The sequence below is a fragment of the Magnolia sinica genome, chromosome 19 (genome assembly GCF_029962835.1).
Source record: "Magnolia sinica isolate HGM2019 chromosome 19, MsV1, whole genome shotgun sequence".
Classification (NCBI taxonomy): Eukaryota; Viridiplantae; Streptophyta; class Magnoliopsida; order Magnoliales; family Magnoliaceae; genus Magnolia; species Magnolia sinica.
Window position 1 is genome coordinate 6,418,243 of NC_080591.1, and position 16,102 is coordinate 6,434,344.

At 38.4% G+C, this 16,102-nt stretch overlaps 1 protein-coding gene across 2 annotated transcripts; it reads right to left on the reverse strand.

Moving 5' to 3' along the window:
• Positions 1–13,941: 13,941 nt before the first annotated feature.
• Positions 13,942–15,857, reverse strand: LOC131235379 (GATA transcription factor 15-like). Of its 2 annotated transcripts, none has more exons than XM_058232543.1 (2): positions 15,456–15,857; positions 13,942–14,619 (listed from the first exon to the last, which is right to left on the reverse strand). In XM_058232543.1, the coding sequence occupies exons 1-2, from the start codon at positions 15,798–15,800 to the stop codon at positions 14,410–14,412; spliced, it is 555 nt and encodes a 184-aa protein (XP_058088526.1). In that variant the 5' UTR covers positions 15,801–15,857; the 3' UTR covers positions 13,942–14,409. The 2 variants fall into 2 exon arrangements, with proteins under 2 accessions (XP_058088526.1, XP_058088527.1); XM_058232544.1 differs by having other exon boundaries at positions 13,942–14,593; positions 15,456–15,585.
• Positions 15,858–16,102: the final 245 nt, after the last annotated feature.

A 16,102-nucleotide genomic window follows, 5' to 3' on the forward strand; every position in this document is an offset into this window, starting at 1 on the left:
ACCCCTCTCTCTTTCACTCACTCCTACAACAATTCCAGCAACATGGACGGAGTGTGTGTGGGTGTATTCGCCGAAGACCTTGGACCTACAGTAGTAGATGCGAAGTGTGGCAGATAAAAGGTAACAAATTCGAGCTCACTTCCAATTTTCGTAGTTATGGCCGCATGCATGTGTCCTGACACAACTAACACAAAGAGAACCGGAAGACAAACCGTTCAGGGAATTTCAGCACTAAAGTCTTAGGCTATGATTTATGCATGTGCCTCGCTAGAATCATAGGCTAAGAACTCCTTTGTTGTTCGCTAGAATCAACCAAGAGGTGAGATCCGAACCTTGACCCAAATCCTAGGTTAATTGGATTTTCTCTTTCCAACTATCCTTATAAACTTCTTGTGTTGGATAGGTTCTGACGACCCTTGAACCAAACCCTAGGTTGAAGCATTTAATCGGTTTTCTCTTTCCAAATATCCATAAAAATGTTATACATATGTTATATTTGAGGATTATATAAATATGCAAACCCACTGATGTGTATTGTGTTCGAAAAAATGCCTGTGTGGGCCTGATAATAACATTACTTGCTAAGTATGGTTGACAAAATGAGTTCAAACTTGGTTTTCCTAAGTGAGGTTGACAAAAAAGAAAAATGCCATCAGGATTATTGTGAAGAAAAAAAACTAAAAACACAACTATTGTAACCTGACCCGGTCGACCCCATCTGGCTGTAATGGCCATTGACCCGGTCGACCGGGTCTACCCGGTAGACCCCAACTCACTTTGTGACCTGACCCGGTCGACCCCATCTGGCTGTACTGGCCGTTGTGTAATGGGTGACCCAGTACCTATGGCTACGGATTCGCGGTACCTATGGCTACGGTTATAATCCGTAGCCATAGAGGCCGCTAAATCCGTAGCCATAGGCTGCCTTACTTAAAAATAAAACCAGCGAGTTGGGGTCGACCGGGTTGGGACCCGGTCGACCAGGTCAAAGCTTGGCCTATGGCTACGGATTATAACCGTAGCCATAACTGTAGTGCTATATACTTTTTTCTCTTTTTTATTTTTATTTATTTTTATTTTTATTTTTTACATGGAGAACATTTTCCCCCTTACATTTTTCTATAATACATAATTATATAAATATGTATATATAAGTATATAAAAATATTTTTCTATCTTTTAATTCATTTCTTTGTCTATTTATTTAACAAGCATATCTCCTAAATTAGAATGATTTACTTAACTTACCACATAAGATTTTGGGGGTAGGAGTAGCTAATTTAGCCAACCAACCTAGTTATTTTCCAAGATTCCATCGGGTCGATGGTCGAAAATCCATTTCATTTAGTTTGTGGTCAATTTCCCTTAGGCAATGTTTGGCCCTAGTGATATGGCAACCCCCAAATACGGGTTGATTCAAATTTAATTTTGACGGCTCAGTCAATATCTCAAACAATCATTACAGAATGGGAGATTTAGTCACAAATAGCTTGGAAGCCTGTATTGCAGCATTTAGGAAGTACCTCAGTGTCTCTATAATTGTGGTGGCAGAGGCCATGGGTCTTCTTATCTGTCAAAGACTGGTGATGAAATTGGAAATTCAGAACATTGAAATTGAAGAAGACTTTGGACCTTGTCAGGCTCTGTTTTAATGCAATCTCAAAAGGGGCTTTCGATGCCTAGCTGACATTTTGAGCCAAACCTCTTCTCGTGATGTGCATTTAGATGCACTTTTGCAAACCCCATTTTATCCTGCCACTTGTCGAAATTGACGCCAAAAAAAGCCCACTTGCCAAAAACCCATTGGCTTGCTTTTGCGAGAAAACCTCTTATGAAAGTTGCATCCAAACAGGCCTCAAGTTAAAACCTTCGTGGTTAAATACTCAGTTTTCATCACAGTGAATTCCCTGTTCGTTGAGAATTTCCTAATTAAATCTTCAATGTTTTCCTTATCTAGATGGTCATGATTTTCTACATTGTTGATTGATTCCAGATAGATTGAATGGTAGGGATATTCCAATTTTTGTCCTTTATAATGAGATCAGAAACAATCGTGGGATAACTTCTTAGTCTAATTGATAGATGAATATTTTCATCAATTTTTATTTGAACACGTATCTTGGTAATGCTCAATGTAGTTGCTTTATCAGTCTACATTACTCCATCAAGTTCCTTTCTGGTATTTAAAACCATTCTACCAGTTTAGCTTAACCCGAGACTCAATGAGGTGAGTCGACTCATACAGTATCTAGTGTTCTATCAAGTTTCTGAACACCGGCATGAAGATGAGCTAATATAGTTACATGTTGTGGAAGTATTCTAAGATGCCGGATGTTTCAAGATATGCCACGCAAGCTGTAAGAGGCCAACACTGAAGTCATGGATTCAATCCCGTCTTCTTTTGAGAAGGAGAAAAACCAAATCGGTGATTTTCATCGTGATGTTGGAAGGGAATTCATTTGATTCTGGATCAGGCTTGATTTTGTAGCTAGTAGTAGTTTGAAAGGAGAGCTTGTGCCCTCAGCTTGTTCCTCTCTCTCTCTCTCATGGCCACAACTTCACTAGGAATTGGTTTCTATCCAATCTTCTTTCCATCCGCCTTCATCAGGGATGGGTGTGTGTTTGAGATCAGTGTTTTCTATTAGGTAAGCCCCACCACATATGGTCTTGTGACCCAAAAATCAGGCCAGTATGATCCTCATGTAGGCTAGACATCTACTCGAAATGGACGATCCAGTGGTCCAAATTTGACATATGTGTGGTCCACCTGAGGACTGGTCTGGGCTGATCATTGGGCCATGAGATATGCATTGGGGCTTGTCTGATTAATGACGGTCTGGATTTCTTGCACGTGTTCCCCATTGTCACATTGCATGTGCTGAGTCTCAAGAAAGTAGTAACTCCAACCCGATGGAATCTTGGAAAATAACTAAGTTGGTTGGCTCATTTGTTTTTTTATATTTCAACCATCGCCCCACTTGTTTTTTTAGATTTGTCTCATTTTTTGTCTTATGTCATAATGAGAGTAGTCAATTCATTTTTTTAGATTTGTCTCATTTTTTGTCTTATATCATAACGGGGCAAACATGAAAATCAGCGGGGCAAACTTGAATATTGGGAACATGAACGAGGCAAACTAGAATATCAGGGGTTACTAGAAAATCAGGGCAAATTAGAATATCAACGGGGGATACTAGAAAATCAGGCGAGGCAAACTAGAAAATCGGGAGGGCAAGAAAATCAACGGGCAAACTAGAAAATCATGGGGGAAAATGAGTCGGGCAAACTAGAAAATCAGAGGGATAAACTAAAATATGAGTGGGGTAAAAAAAAATAGAAAGAAAAACTAGAAAATTAGCGGGGCAAACTAGAAAATCATCGGGGTAAACTAGAATATCAGCGGGGGATACTAGAAAATCAGTGGGGCAAACTACAAAATCAGCAGGGGAAACTGGAAAATCATCGGGGCAAACTAGAAAATCAGCGGGGCAAACTAGAAAATCAGCAAAGCAAACAGTGATTTTGATGGGGACATGTAACTAGGTATGAATTATATATATATCTAGAGAATGTCATTGAAAATTCTTAATATGTTATTTTCTTTCCAACTAAAGGGCCGCAATCATTGGCAGATGAGATGACGAACAGTGATTTTGATGGGGACATGTGCTGGGTGTCAAGAAATCGAGGGGTTCGTTTGTGAGATGGCTACCACTATACTCGGTTTGAATTGTAAAAGTATAAATATAAAACAGCGGGGCAAACTAGAAAATCAGCAGGCCAATCTTAAGCATTGAGTTCCATGTACATTAAATTTGATCGACGAGCATAGCGAGGCAAACGGAAAATATAGTGGAACAAAGTATAAAGTTCATTTCATCATCCATAAAAATTACAAAGTATGTTATACATCATAACTTACAATTCCGACGAATATGCAAACAATTTTCAAAGTATGTTATCCACCAAAATTACAAAGTATGTTATACATCAAACTAGAAAAACAGCGGGGCAAATTAGAGAAACAACGGGGTAAACTGAATTATGAGCAGGGCAAACTAGAAAAACAGCAGGGCAAACTGAAATATGAGCGGGGTTTGTTGGGAATGCTGTTGTAACAGCTTGTGCAAGTGCAAAGGTGGTGGATTTGAATAAGGAGTCTTTGGAATTTTGTGTTGAGAAGGTGAAAGAAGCAATAGAGATGGTGACAGATGAGTATGTGAAATCAGTAGTGGATTGGTTAGAGGTTTGTAGAGGGGTCCCTTCCATTTTAGATGAGAATTTTTATGTGTCAGCTTAGTGGAAGTTGCCCTTCCATGAGTTGGATTTTGGGTATGGGAGGCCCACCTATGGTGGCCCAGTTGTGAGTGGAATGGATGAGTTTGTGCTGTTGCTCTCTGATGATATTGGGGTGAGGAGAGGTAGAGGTGACAATGTATGAATGGCCTTATAACAAGAGAAGATAGAGAAATTTATGATGCATGTGTTCGAGATGTAGTCCTTTCCTTACATATTAGATGTTGGTATACACGTGAAATAGGTAGTGTCCTTATCATGTGTATGAGTTGTACTGTAGTGAAAAGAGTACAAACTATAGTGTTTGACTATCTACTTTGTTGGTGTCCTTGTATAATGGTTTGATTACAGTGGTCCACATCTTTGTACAGAATGCATAGTTTTTAATTTTCACAAGTGGGAGACATTTTTGGGTGATGCAGAACAATTCATTTGTCGGTTGACTTCCACTGAAGATGTATCAAGGCACAAAGCAACATATATTTACTATAAAAGAATAAAATTACAGGAGATAGAGATTACCCGATTCGAACAAGTCTTGAATCACCTAAGCTATAAGCTTGAAACCCTACGAACGAATTAGAAAGCTCTTGATACCCCATATTCTTGATTACACCCATATATATATATGCATGGCATCTAGGTGAATCACAATCGAAATAGGAAATAAATCCTGCATGATCGTTTGATGAAACATTCGATGACACTTCGATGGCATCGAACATCTTCGATGTTATCGAACTAACCAAAATGTTCTAGCGACTAAACATGTATTTTTCGAATTTTCTCGATGGGACTTTGATGTCATCGACGGTTCATCGATGGCATTGAACCTCTTTTAATAGCTTTGAGCAGGACACCAAAAGTGTCCAATAACAAATCGTGAGATTTTCGTATTTTAGTCAGTATTGCACTAAAAAAGAAGAGAAAATGGGCTTTATTGTTACACACTGTCAACATGACGATTCATATGTAGGTGTAGCAATTATATATGACACAGGCAAATAGCAAAATTGTGTTTGCAAAAATGACGATTCATATGCTTGACCCGCTCATTTTCATGCTTGACCCACTCATTTTCATGCTTGTCCTGCTGATTTTCATGTTTGCCCCGCTGATTTTCTAGTTTGCCCCACTCATATTTCAGTTTGCCCCGCTGATTTTCTAGTTTCCCCCGCTCATTTTCATGTTTCCCCCGCTGATTTTCTTATTTCCCCCGCTCATTTTCATTTTTCCCGACTAATTTTCTAGTTTGCCCTGCTCATATTTCAGTTTGCTCTGCTGTTTTTCTAGTTTGCCCTGCTCATACTTCAGTTTGCCCCACTGTTTTTCTGGTTTGTCCCGCTGTTTTTCTAGTTTGCCCCACTCATATTTCAGTTTGCCCCGCTCATTTTCATGCTTGCCCCGCTAATTTTCATGGGTGATTTCGTCATGTATAAACCACATAGTTTCCTTGTTTGGATGAAACTTTTGTTTTGGAGTTTTTGGGGTCTGAATCTTTCTTTCCGCTCCCAATTGAAATAGGGTTTGAGAACACAAAAAATGACGCGTTCACAGCTTTTACTCGTAATCTTCATATGGTTAACTCTACTTGATAATCTCATAATCACTTTCATGACAAACTACATAAATAATTGTGTTCTTTAATTTTCTTCATTGCTTTCACATTTTTAATTAACCGCATGATTGTGAGTTCATAATGGTTTCCTACCTATTCAAATAAACATTAAAATTAAAGCCAACAGTAAAACTTGGAGAGGAATGATATGATCGTTAACAAGATAATATGAATAGTACTCTCGGGTCTTGAGTTTATTCAACTGTGATGCATGGTTTGGTGATCCAGGCCAGTCATCTAATGGGTCGCACCATGAATTAAATTTTTCCCAAAATTTTCCCTGTAAATAAATCATTCTAGTTTAGGATTCTTACTCTTGCTCGGGTGGTAAACTCTTATGAGTTTCAACACCCGGTCAAGCATTCGAGTATCCATACGTGGTGAAATTCCACTAATGTGAGTGCATGGGGGTGTGTGTGCATCTGTAAAAAAAAAAAAAAGAAAAAAAAAACATTCTAGTTTAGGAAATATGCTTGTTAAATAAATAGACAAAGAAATGAATTAAAAGATAGAAAAATATTTTTATATACTTATATATACATATATACATAATTATGTATTAGAGAAAAATGTAAGGGAGAAAAAATTCTTCATGTAAAAAATAATAAATAAATAAATAAATAAGAGAAAAATGTGCATAGCATTACAGCTATGGCTACAGTTATAATCCGTAGCCATAGCCCAGCTTTGACCCGGTCGACCGGGTTGGGACCCGGTCGACCCCAACTCACTGGTTCCTTCTTTTTTTTTTCTTTCTTCCCTGCTTTAATCCTCATTGATTTTTGTGGGTCCCATTATAAGGTATGTGTTATATCCAAACCGTCCATCTATTTGGAGAACTGGTATTAATGCTTGCGATGAAAAATAAGACAAATCTAGCTATCAAGTGGACCACACTGTAAATGGCAGTGGGTAATTGAACGTCTACCATTGAAACCCATTTAGCGGTTACAGAAGTTTGGGATCATTATGAAATTTGTTTTTCTTCTTCATCTATGTCTTTGTGACCCTATGAATGAACTTAGACGGAGAGGATTTCTCACAAACATCACAGTGGGCCCCACCTGAGTTCCCATCGCCCAGACCGTCCGTCAGCGCTCGTCTCTGCACGCCAGCTAGAGGAAGGCAGGGGTATTTTCGTCCTCAAATTTGGTGGCCGTACGAGGAGGTCCAAGTGCGTATTCTAAGTTTGTATTGCTCGAATAAAACCGCTGGATAAAAGGTGGGGTCCACAGTCGTAAATTTCTCTTTCATAAGTCGACAGTCTGGTCCAATCAACCTATGGTACTCCGACAGTCTAGTTCAATCAACCGAGTATATCGGGGGTTGCGTGATCAATCTTAGTTTAATGGTACGTGCGGTTTTGCATAAACGTGCGATTTGTATCATATTTTGGGTGTAACACCGTATATCGAAGTGTAACACAAGATTAGGGAAGAAAGTGAGAGAACAGTGAGAGAAAAATCATTTTTAAGATTTGGAAGGGATGAAACTTAAATTTTCACTTATATCTAAGTTGATATATTTCTTATAATTTCATTTTTATAATAGGTTATTCATTAGTTTGTGTCACATTTTTTTTTTCCGCAAGGATTTTTACATGTAAAATTGTGTATTCTCTCTGTTGCTTTGTTGCTTTGTTTGCTTCAAGAAATTGAGTGATGGAAATTCATTGTACTAATATTATATGTTGATGACATGTTTATCGTCAACCATGACATATCTGAGACTAATTTATTGAAGATTCGATTATCAAGAACATTTGATATGAAAGATTTGAGGTTGCAAAGATGATTCTTAGTATTGATATTCACAAAGATATGGAAAGGAGCATGTTACACTTGTCTCAGCCAGAATACATTGAGAAGGTATTCATTACATTTAAGATGGACAAGGCTAAATTGGTTAAGCATACACATGCTCCTCACTTTCTGCTTTCTTTGAAACAATGCTTTATTATCGATGAAAAAAATCAGCTTATGTCTCATGTACCCTACTTAAGTATATTTTGTAGTTTAATGTATGTCATGGTTTGTACAAGATTTGAAATTTCACATGCAGTGGGTGTTACAAGAAGATACATGTCAAACCTTAACAACTAACACTAGGAGGCATTGAAATGGCTACTTCGATATCTATGAGATACTGCTGACTACGTCTTGACATTCAAAAAAAATCAGAAAACAAACTTGTAAGTTACGTGGATTTGGATTAAGCAAAAAACGTGGACAATAGAAGGCCGACTTTCGGTTCCTCGTTTATGATAGTGTTGGAGCGATCAGTTAGATGTCAAAGCATCAGTCTGTGGTTGATCTTTTCACAATTGAAACTAAATATATGGTACTGATGGAGGCATTCAAAAAAAGGTTTGGTTGAGAGGAATAATAAACGAGCTTAGGCTTCAATAAGAGGTCATGCCTATTAATTATGACAGTGAAGCGTAATCATTTTGAAAATAAATTTGATATATCATTCTCATATTAGGCATATTGATGCTCATCATCATTTTATCTAATAGGTGCTTGAGAAATGTGATGTTACTCTTTAGAAGATCCACACGAGCGTGAATCCGGCGAATATGCTTATAAAGGTAGTTCTTGTAGAGAAGTTTAGGTTTTATTCTACTTCTTTAGACTTAGCAAAGGTTTGATGAATACAATGTGTGCACGAGAAATGATGACGAAGAAGTTATGATGGAGATGATTAGAGATGATAATAGTAGCTTGAAGTAATGGAGTCGTAGTGGAGATTGTTCAAATTGGTATCTCCAATTTATGTTGGAATAGGTGATTTTGATCAATCAACTGTCTGATTCGATCGATCGATAATACCACGAATATATGAGTTTACTCGCTACACAGTTTTAGACAAGTTCTAGCGATTGAGATAATTCAAAATTTTAAATTAACTCGCTGGACACTTTTGACCATATTTAATTGATCGAACATTGGAGCTCTTCTTAATCGATGTCAATCGAGGGTTATTAGATTGATGTTAATCGATCGATGAAGACAAAGTATGCATGAGAAGTGATGACGATGAAGTTATCATGAAGACGATTAAAGATGATAATAGTAGCTTGAAGTAATAAGCATGAAGATTGAAGTCGTGGCGGAGATTGTTCAAATTGGTATCTCCAATCTATGCTGGAATAGGTGATTTCGATTAATCGACAATCTGATTCGATTGATTAATAATACCACGAATATATGAGTTTACTCACTGGACAGTTTTGGACAGCTTCGATTGATCAACCTTGGAAGTTCAAGCGACTGAGATAATTCAAAAAATTAAGTTAACTCTCTGAACTCTTTTGACCATGTTTGATTGATCAAACATGGGAGCTCTGCTCAATCAATGTCAATCGAGGGTTACTAGATCGATGTTAATCGATCAATGCTTAGATCAACGATGTGCACGATTTTTCGTAATTGCACGATTTGTTTCTTATTCTGGTGTAACCCTATATATAAGGGTGTAATACGAGATTAGGTAAGAACGTGAGGGAACAAGGAGCGTAAAATCATTTCTAGGGTTTGGAAGGGAGAAAACTTGAGTTTTCAAATATGTAAGTTGATCTATCTTCTGTACTTTCATTTTCATAGTGGATTACTCGTTGCTTTGTATTGTAGTTTTTTCCTACAAGAGTTTTTTCATGTAAAATCAAGTATTTTCCATGTTACTTCATTTACGTTTATATTTCATTTGTGTGATTCTACTCGGGGTTTGCTTCTGTAGATCTCAATAATAAGATCACAAATCTTGTTCTTCCCATATGTTTGTTACATAGAGGCCATCAATTTGGTGGGTCCCAATGCCTATCTTATATCCAGAAATGTGGTTGGTCTTGTCATAAGGTGGGGTTGCTGTTAAGATTCGTGGAGCCTTATCATCAGAGATGCATTATTCATTCAGCTAGCACATTCATGGGTTAAGTTTCACACTTAGCTCATTGAAGCCACAAGGGCAGCACCCCTTGCTTGGGATCTGAGAGTTACACCCCTATCTTGGAGGGCAAATTCATAATTTCACATAGAATTTTATATAATATATTCTAAAGTGAGAGAGAGAGCCATCATTATATTAAAATCTTTTATTTTTATTATTATTATTATTTTTGCCTTTGAGCATAGTATTGATGTAATATGTGGACATACTAAAAAAAAAAACCACATAAATCTTTTAATTGTGGTTTGATTTTTTGTTCTTCCTTTGATTAATATTGCTTGTGGGGTAGAATGTTGGTACATTCTCTGCCCATCTTTTTTGGGCGCATGTATCGAAGCTAATGTCCAAAAAATCCTAATTGTTAAGCCATAGGGCCCACCTAGGATCTCATGCATGTACTAGATTGGTTAGACTCCTATTTTTGTTCCACACCATTTTGAAGTGGCAGTAGCTTAGACCATCCAAATTGTGGATTCCCTTCTGGATGGAGCACATCTCTAATATCACACAAAGAATCCCGACCATTCATTTACTTGCTATCAAATGGATTAATGGAAAATTAAGATGGTCTCTTTCAGTGGACATGATCATCTTAATCAATAGGTAAACGGCTCATGATGATAAGTCCATGTAGTGAAGGTTTGGCTAGCGTAGTGTACAACCTATCCCACATGTTGCTGTGATACATGAATATTTCAATGGTTCACTCGTTAGAATAAAACAGTCGGCCTAAATTGGGGTCCCTTACTATGGCTTTAGTAGACAGAATAACTTTCAACCCTAAGGTCATAAGTTTGAGTGCCCATGTGCTTGAAAGCAATAGATGACTTAAATCAAACATTTCGGTTGTCTTAGTTCTACATGGATAGGTGGCCCACCCAATGAGTGTGATGGAAAGAAATTAGTCGCGGAGGCATTAAATAAGGAAAAAACAACCAGTTTTATTATAGCTTTTATTGGCAATCAGTTTCAACGGCTATTCATTTTATGTGTATAATATCTCACTAGAAACCTACCAACTGATTTACGCCCTGACATTATAACTAAGGTTCATTGATCTCCAAATGACTTAGTAAAATTTGTTAAATTTTATTACTTTTAGTAAATTTTGTTTTTATTATTTTTATGGTTTTAAGAGTCTAATTGTAGAATGAGATTCCTGTTTTGGCCAAATTACTGTTGCATATAAGTTTGGACGGGTTGAAATATATATTTATTATTTTTAGTAATTTTTATTATTTTAAGAAATTATCCTATTTCGAGTGACTTTGATTAATTAGGAGTCTATGGCCTCTTATGCTTGCATAGGCACAATACATTTGCTGTAAGTAGCATTTTTCATCAATATATTAATATCTCTCTCTATTTTAAGGATTTTCATCTTCTCGTGGACTCAAAGGCTATTCGAAGATTCATGGTGCTCTCTTATTTTTATTCATGCACATGATATGTTAACACGGCTCTTTCATTTCTAAACCGTGATTTTAGACCAGGGCATAAGTCCAACATTTTTTGAGCAGGGATGTAAACCCAAGTCGAAGCCATGGTTCTACAAGTAGGGGTAGCAACAGGTCAGGTCATTCCCAAGTCCAAGCCATGGTTCCGCAAGTAGGGGCAGTTCACGTGGGCCTGGATATCAACTGGCCCAATAGACTGCTGAGGTGGGTCAACGGATCAGACCATCCTAAATGTCTAGCAGGTTGGGCTCAAGCTAGAATAGCCTATTTAACCACAAATGGGTTGTGTTTCAGGTTGAATAAAAAAAACGAACCAGAACTAGCCCACCCAGGTCGTCGATGGGGTGAGTGACAAGACCCAACCCGGAACCCGCAATGAATATAGAGCTGAGCCATTTCAGGTCATCTAGGTCAAACCCAAGGGTTGCAAAAGGCCATGTGAGATGCTGCGCAATGAGCCCAACCTGGCGTTGGAATAGACTTGGACCTATTAGCTTAGCCCATTGGCCAAGCTTGGGCCGAGCTTCCGCGGCTTTAACAATTTTCATCCTAGGCTTGGACAAAAGTCATTTCAGCCAGGCCCAACTTGAATTCATACAGCAAACATGCATCTTAAACACAGACCGTTTATTTTGTTCCACTAGGTGTCTATTTGAATGAGGACGCGGATTTCCTGCGAAAGCCCTTCGCAGGAAGTTCCTGCGCTGGGAAATTAGGTGGAGCCCACTGTGATGTTTGTGAGAAATCCTATCCGTCCATCCGTTTTGTAAGTTCATTTTAGGACAAATTACCAAAAATGAACCGTATCCAAAGCTCAAGTGAGCCAAAAAAGTGATAATTAAATGTCCACAGTTGAAATATTTGTGGGGCCACATAAGTTTTGATTCATACTAATATTTTTGTTTTCAGTTCATCCCAAAAGGAATGACGTTATTAACGGTATGGATGGCATCTGAATATCACTGTTGAACCCAGGAAGGTTTCAATGGTAGGAATTTCCCTAACCACATTTTCCTTTAGTACGGATTATTCAAGCTTTGGATACGGTTCATTTTTTACAACATGTCCTAAAATGAACTTACAAAACCGATGGACGGATAGGATTTCTCACAGGGCCCCACCTATTTTCCCAGCGCAGGAACTTCCTGCGAAAGGCGTTTGCAGGAAATCCGCGTCCTTTGAATGAGCTTGAGTGGCCCACCAGATCAGCGGATCAATTGCAAGTTTTCAACTGAGAAATGGGGATTTTATCAATTTTCAGGCCTGGCCCAAACAAAACCAAATTTTGGGAGGCGGCGATGAGACTGCCATGCTGGGTGGGTCCATGATGGGTTTGGAACAGTATTGGGCCCTGAACTAGGTGCCAGGCCAGGGGACCATTCCGAGCCATGAGCTGGGTCAGGTGTTTGATTGGGTTTTATGGACTTTTGAAGTGGGTCAATTCCTTGGGCCGGACCCGACACATCACCAACGGACCTCTTAAGGGTCAGGCGATTATAGTGAACTGTTACATTGATTGGACAATCTTAACCGTGTCTACCATCAACCATTGAATTTGAGCAGGTGGGCATTTCATTTTCATCCATGGCCAGCTATTAGATGGTTAGGATCATCCATTCGGTGCAATCTGCATGTGCCATGCAGAAGACAGTGATCAGAGTCCATTGGCCTGATCGGGTTGTACGTCTGAGGATGGCCCTCAAACGTTGATTTTTTTTCTCAACCGTCCATTGTTATAGCGGATGACATTGATCGATTTTAAACCATTTATTTGTGGAGATCACCATACACAGCCTCCCTTACTCGGCCAAGCCTTAATTATCAGGCCCACTTACAAAATCCATGCTACACCATTGCCCATCAACGTATTCAAACGAGAACGGCTGTACACAATTCATGCATGCTACGCTTGAGTACACACGTCATGGTGGTCAGGAGATCCAGAACGTCCAATCAGTGGCCCACTTGTGGCTGCCGCGGTACAATGAACTGAACTGAGGTCGTCAATGGGATCTAGATCACCCACCGTCTTAAGTTGTACAACGGTAACTATCCAGAAGTTATATACATGTGGGACAGATCAAGGGACCCTATCAACCGTAGGGGCGGCTTCGGTGGAACCCTGACTGTGGGGCACACCGTAGTATGCGGCTTACATCCACGCCGTCCATCCATTTAGAAAACTCATTTTTAAGTCATGATCTCTAAAAGAAAGCAGATTCAAATCTCAGGTGCACCATGGTACATGAAAAAGTGGTAATTGATCATTTTAAAAACTTCTTGTGGGCCATAAAAGTTTTGGATCAAGCTGATATTTGTGTGGTCTCGTCATCCAGGTCTTTGTGACCTTATCAACAGGTTGGATGGCCAGAAAACATTCCGGAGGCAACCATGAAGTTTTTAATGGTGGGGATTCAATCACGACTGTTTCCTGTACTATCGTCCACCTGAGATTTGGATCTGCTTCATTTCCATGATCATACCCTAAAATGAGTTTTCAAAACGATAGGCGGCGTGGATGTAAGACACATACATCAAGGTGGACCCCACAGTCAAGATCCACCCTTCTTGAAGTCGCGCCCAGCAACCCTAATCCAAAATGACCTAAATACCCCTAAAAGAGAGATGCAAAATCCAAATTTCATATGTAATAAAGCGGCTGAAGAGGCCCTCTTTCAGATTTACATTTTCTGGTAACCGAAAAAAAAAAAAAAAAAGAAGAAGAAGAAAAGAAAAGTCAGTGCCTTATTGCTCAGAGGAATCATATAATCCCGGACCCGAGGACCTGCACGGTGTACTCAGGATCTCAGTTTAGCCTACTGGGGTCCACAGTTCAGTAATCCAGACCGTTGATCAGATACCACCCACGTTGGATGGACTACGGTAAGGATGACCTTATAAATGGACAGGATAACTTACCAACTTGAAAGGTTAAGATTGTTAGATGATCATGACCATGTGGCCCACTTAAATAAGGCCATGAACTGAAATCCCGAGTATGGAGTGCATATCCTCGGGTGGAGGGAGGACCATAGAGTTCCTCTGTTCTCTTTCATGGGCTGATATAAGACAAAAGCAGGAAAGGTAGATTCATGTATGGAGAAAAAGACCACACGACAAGGCCATCAAAAGAACAGCAGCTTCTGCTTCTTCTTCCCCTGCAAATTTCCTTTGTAAAAGGAATAAAACCTTCTCCTTCCTTTGCTTTTCTTTCATTCCCATATTCCCTCCTTCCCCAAGAAAATCCAATGCTCTTCTCCTTCTCTTCCTATACCTAATCCCACATGCATTGCACAGAGACTGCAAAAATCAAATACAATAAAATTAAAGAAAATTAAAATACATAACATATATCATCTATATATGATGTATGATGACATGTACTCCCCTTTTTTTTTATACGTGAATACAAATCTTGTAAGTGAGATATCACTGACCCATGTTAGCATTTTATGGATGGAATCAGTTGGTGGGTTGGATTATATATATATATATATATATATATATATAGGGTGTACATATCATTTCAGAATTATAAAACACTGAGAATAAATTAAAAGCACTGAACAGAAATAAATGCTAGAATCAAGCAAATGAGAATAAAAATGCAACTAAATATCAGATTCCAGTTTATATAGAAAATGATACAAAAAGTCAGTAACATTGGGAATGTTGGTCATGTGTCAGCAAGATCATTTATAAAAGAAATTAAATAAAATCAAAGAAATTTAATTAAAAAAGAAAAAAAATTTATAAAACAAGGCAAGAAGAAAATATAAATCCAAACCATCATCAAAATATCATATTAAATAAAAAATAAATCTATATCAATATATGTCTGTGTGTGTGTGTCCACATCTACATATATACATAGCCAGATTGGGAAACAATAACCACATCCCATTTTTTTAATTTAAAAAAATAATAATAAAAAAAATCAAAACCCAAGAATCTAATTCTAACCCTTGATCACAACCTCAGAAAATATAAATCTAAAAATACTTAAATGTCAAAATTTCCAGAAACAAAAGGCTGATATGGGTCACTGAAATCATCAAAACTACAATTTATAACAAGAACAAAAAACCCAAAAACATTAGAATGAAACAAGAACACAAGAACATGCATCCATGTACCTTTGGGCCAGCTGGGCCACTTCTCCATAAGGGGGTCTTGGATGTTCTGCAATCTGCACAGACCTTTGAGATGATTTGATTTTCATCAGAGAACCCCACATCAGATTTTCCTGTGGTGGGCCTCTTCTTCCTTGTCATGGCCACTTGATCATGTGTCTTGGCATGAACATTTCTGGAATTCTGTCCATCTAGGCCTAGAGTCAGGTGAGGATTGTCCTGGATGGGGTGGTGATCACGGTCATGGATGTGATGATGATTGTGGCCATGATGATGGTGGTAGTAATGATGGTGGAGATGATGAGCGGAATCCCAGTCCGGCGAGATGTTTTCTGCTGCAGAAAGCATGATTCCTTGATGGAGAGTTTTGAATGCAAAAAGAGAGAGAGAGAGACAGTAGGGTTTTGGGGGTTACTTGGGAAAAAGGATTGTATTTAGTAGTAGGGGTTTTATAGGCCTTTCCATGGTTTTCTTTGGTTGGCGAGTTATTTGATACTCCGGTAGCGTATGATGCTTGATAAGCAGGCACTAAGAAAAAATTGCAAGTGGTTTATAATAACCAAAATTAAACGTTCTAAAGTGTAGAAACCACTGTTTTTAATATGAATTATAAAAAGTAAGTTGTCTGAACAATCCTCACCTTTGATTAG

Bases quoted from the DNA above. Each gene is read 5' to 3' on its own strand.
- LOC131235379 (XM_058232543.1), bottom strand. From the start codon at position 15,800: ATGCTTTCTGCAGCAGAAAACATCTCGCCGGACTGGGATTCCGCTCAT. The intron at 14,620-15,455 runs GTACATGGATGC...TGATTTTTGCAG, and splicing joins GTGGCCCAGCTGGCCCAAAG to TCTCTGTGCAATGCATGTGG.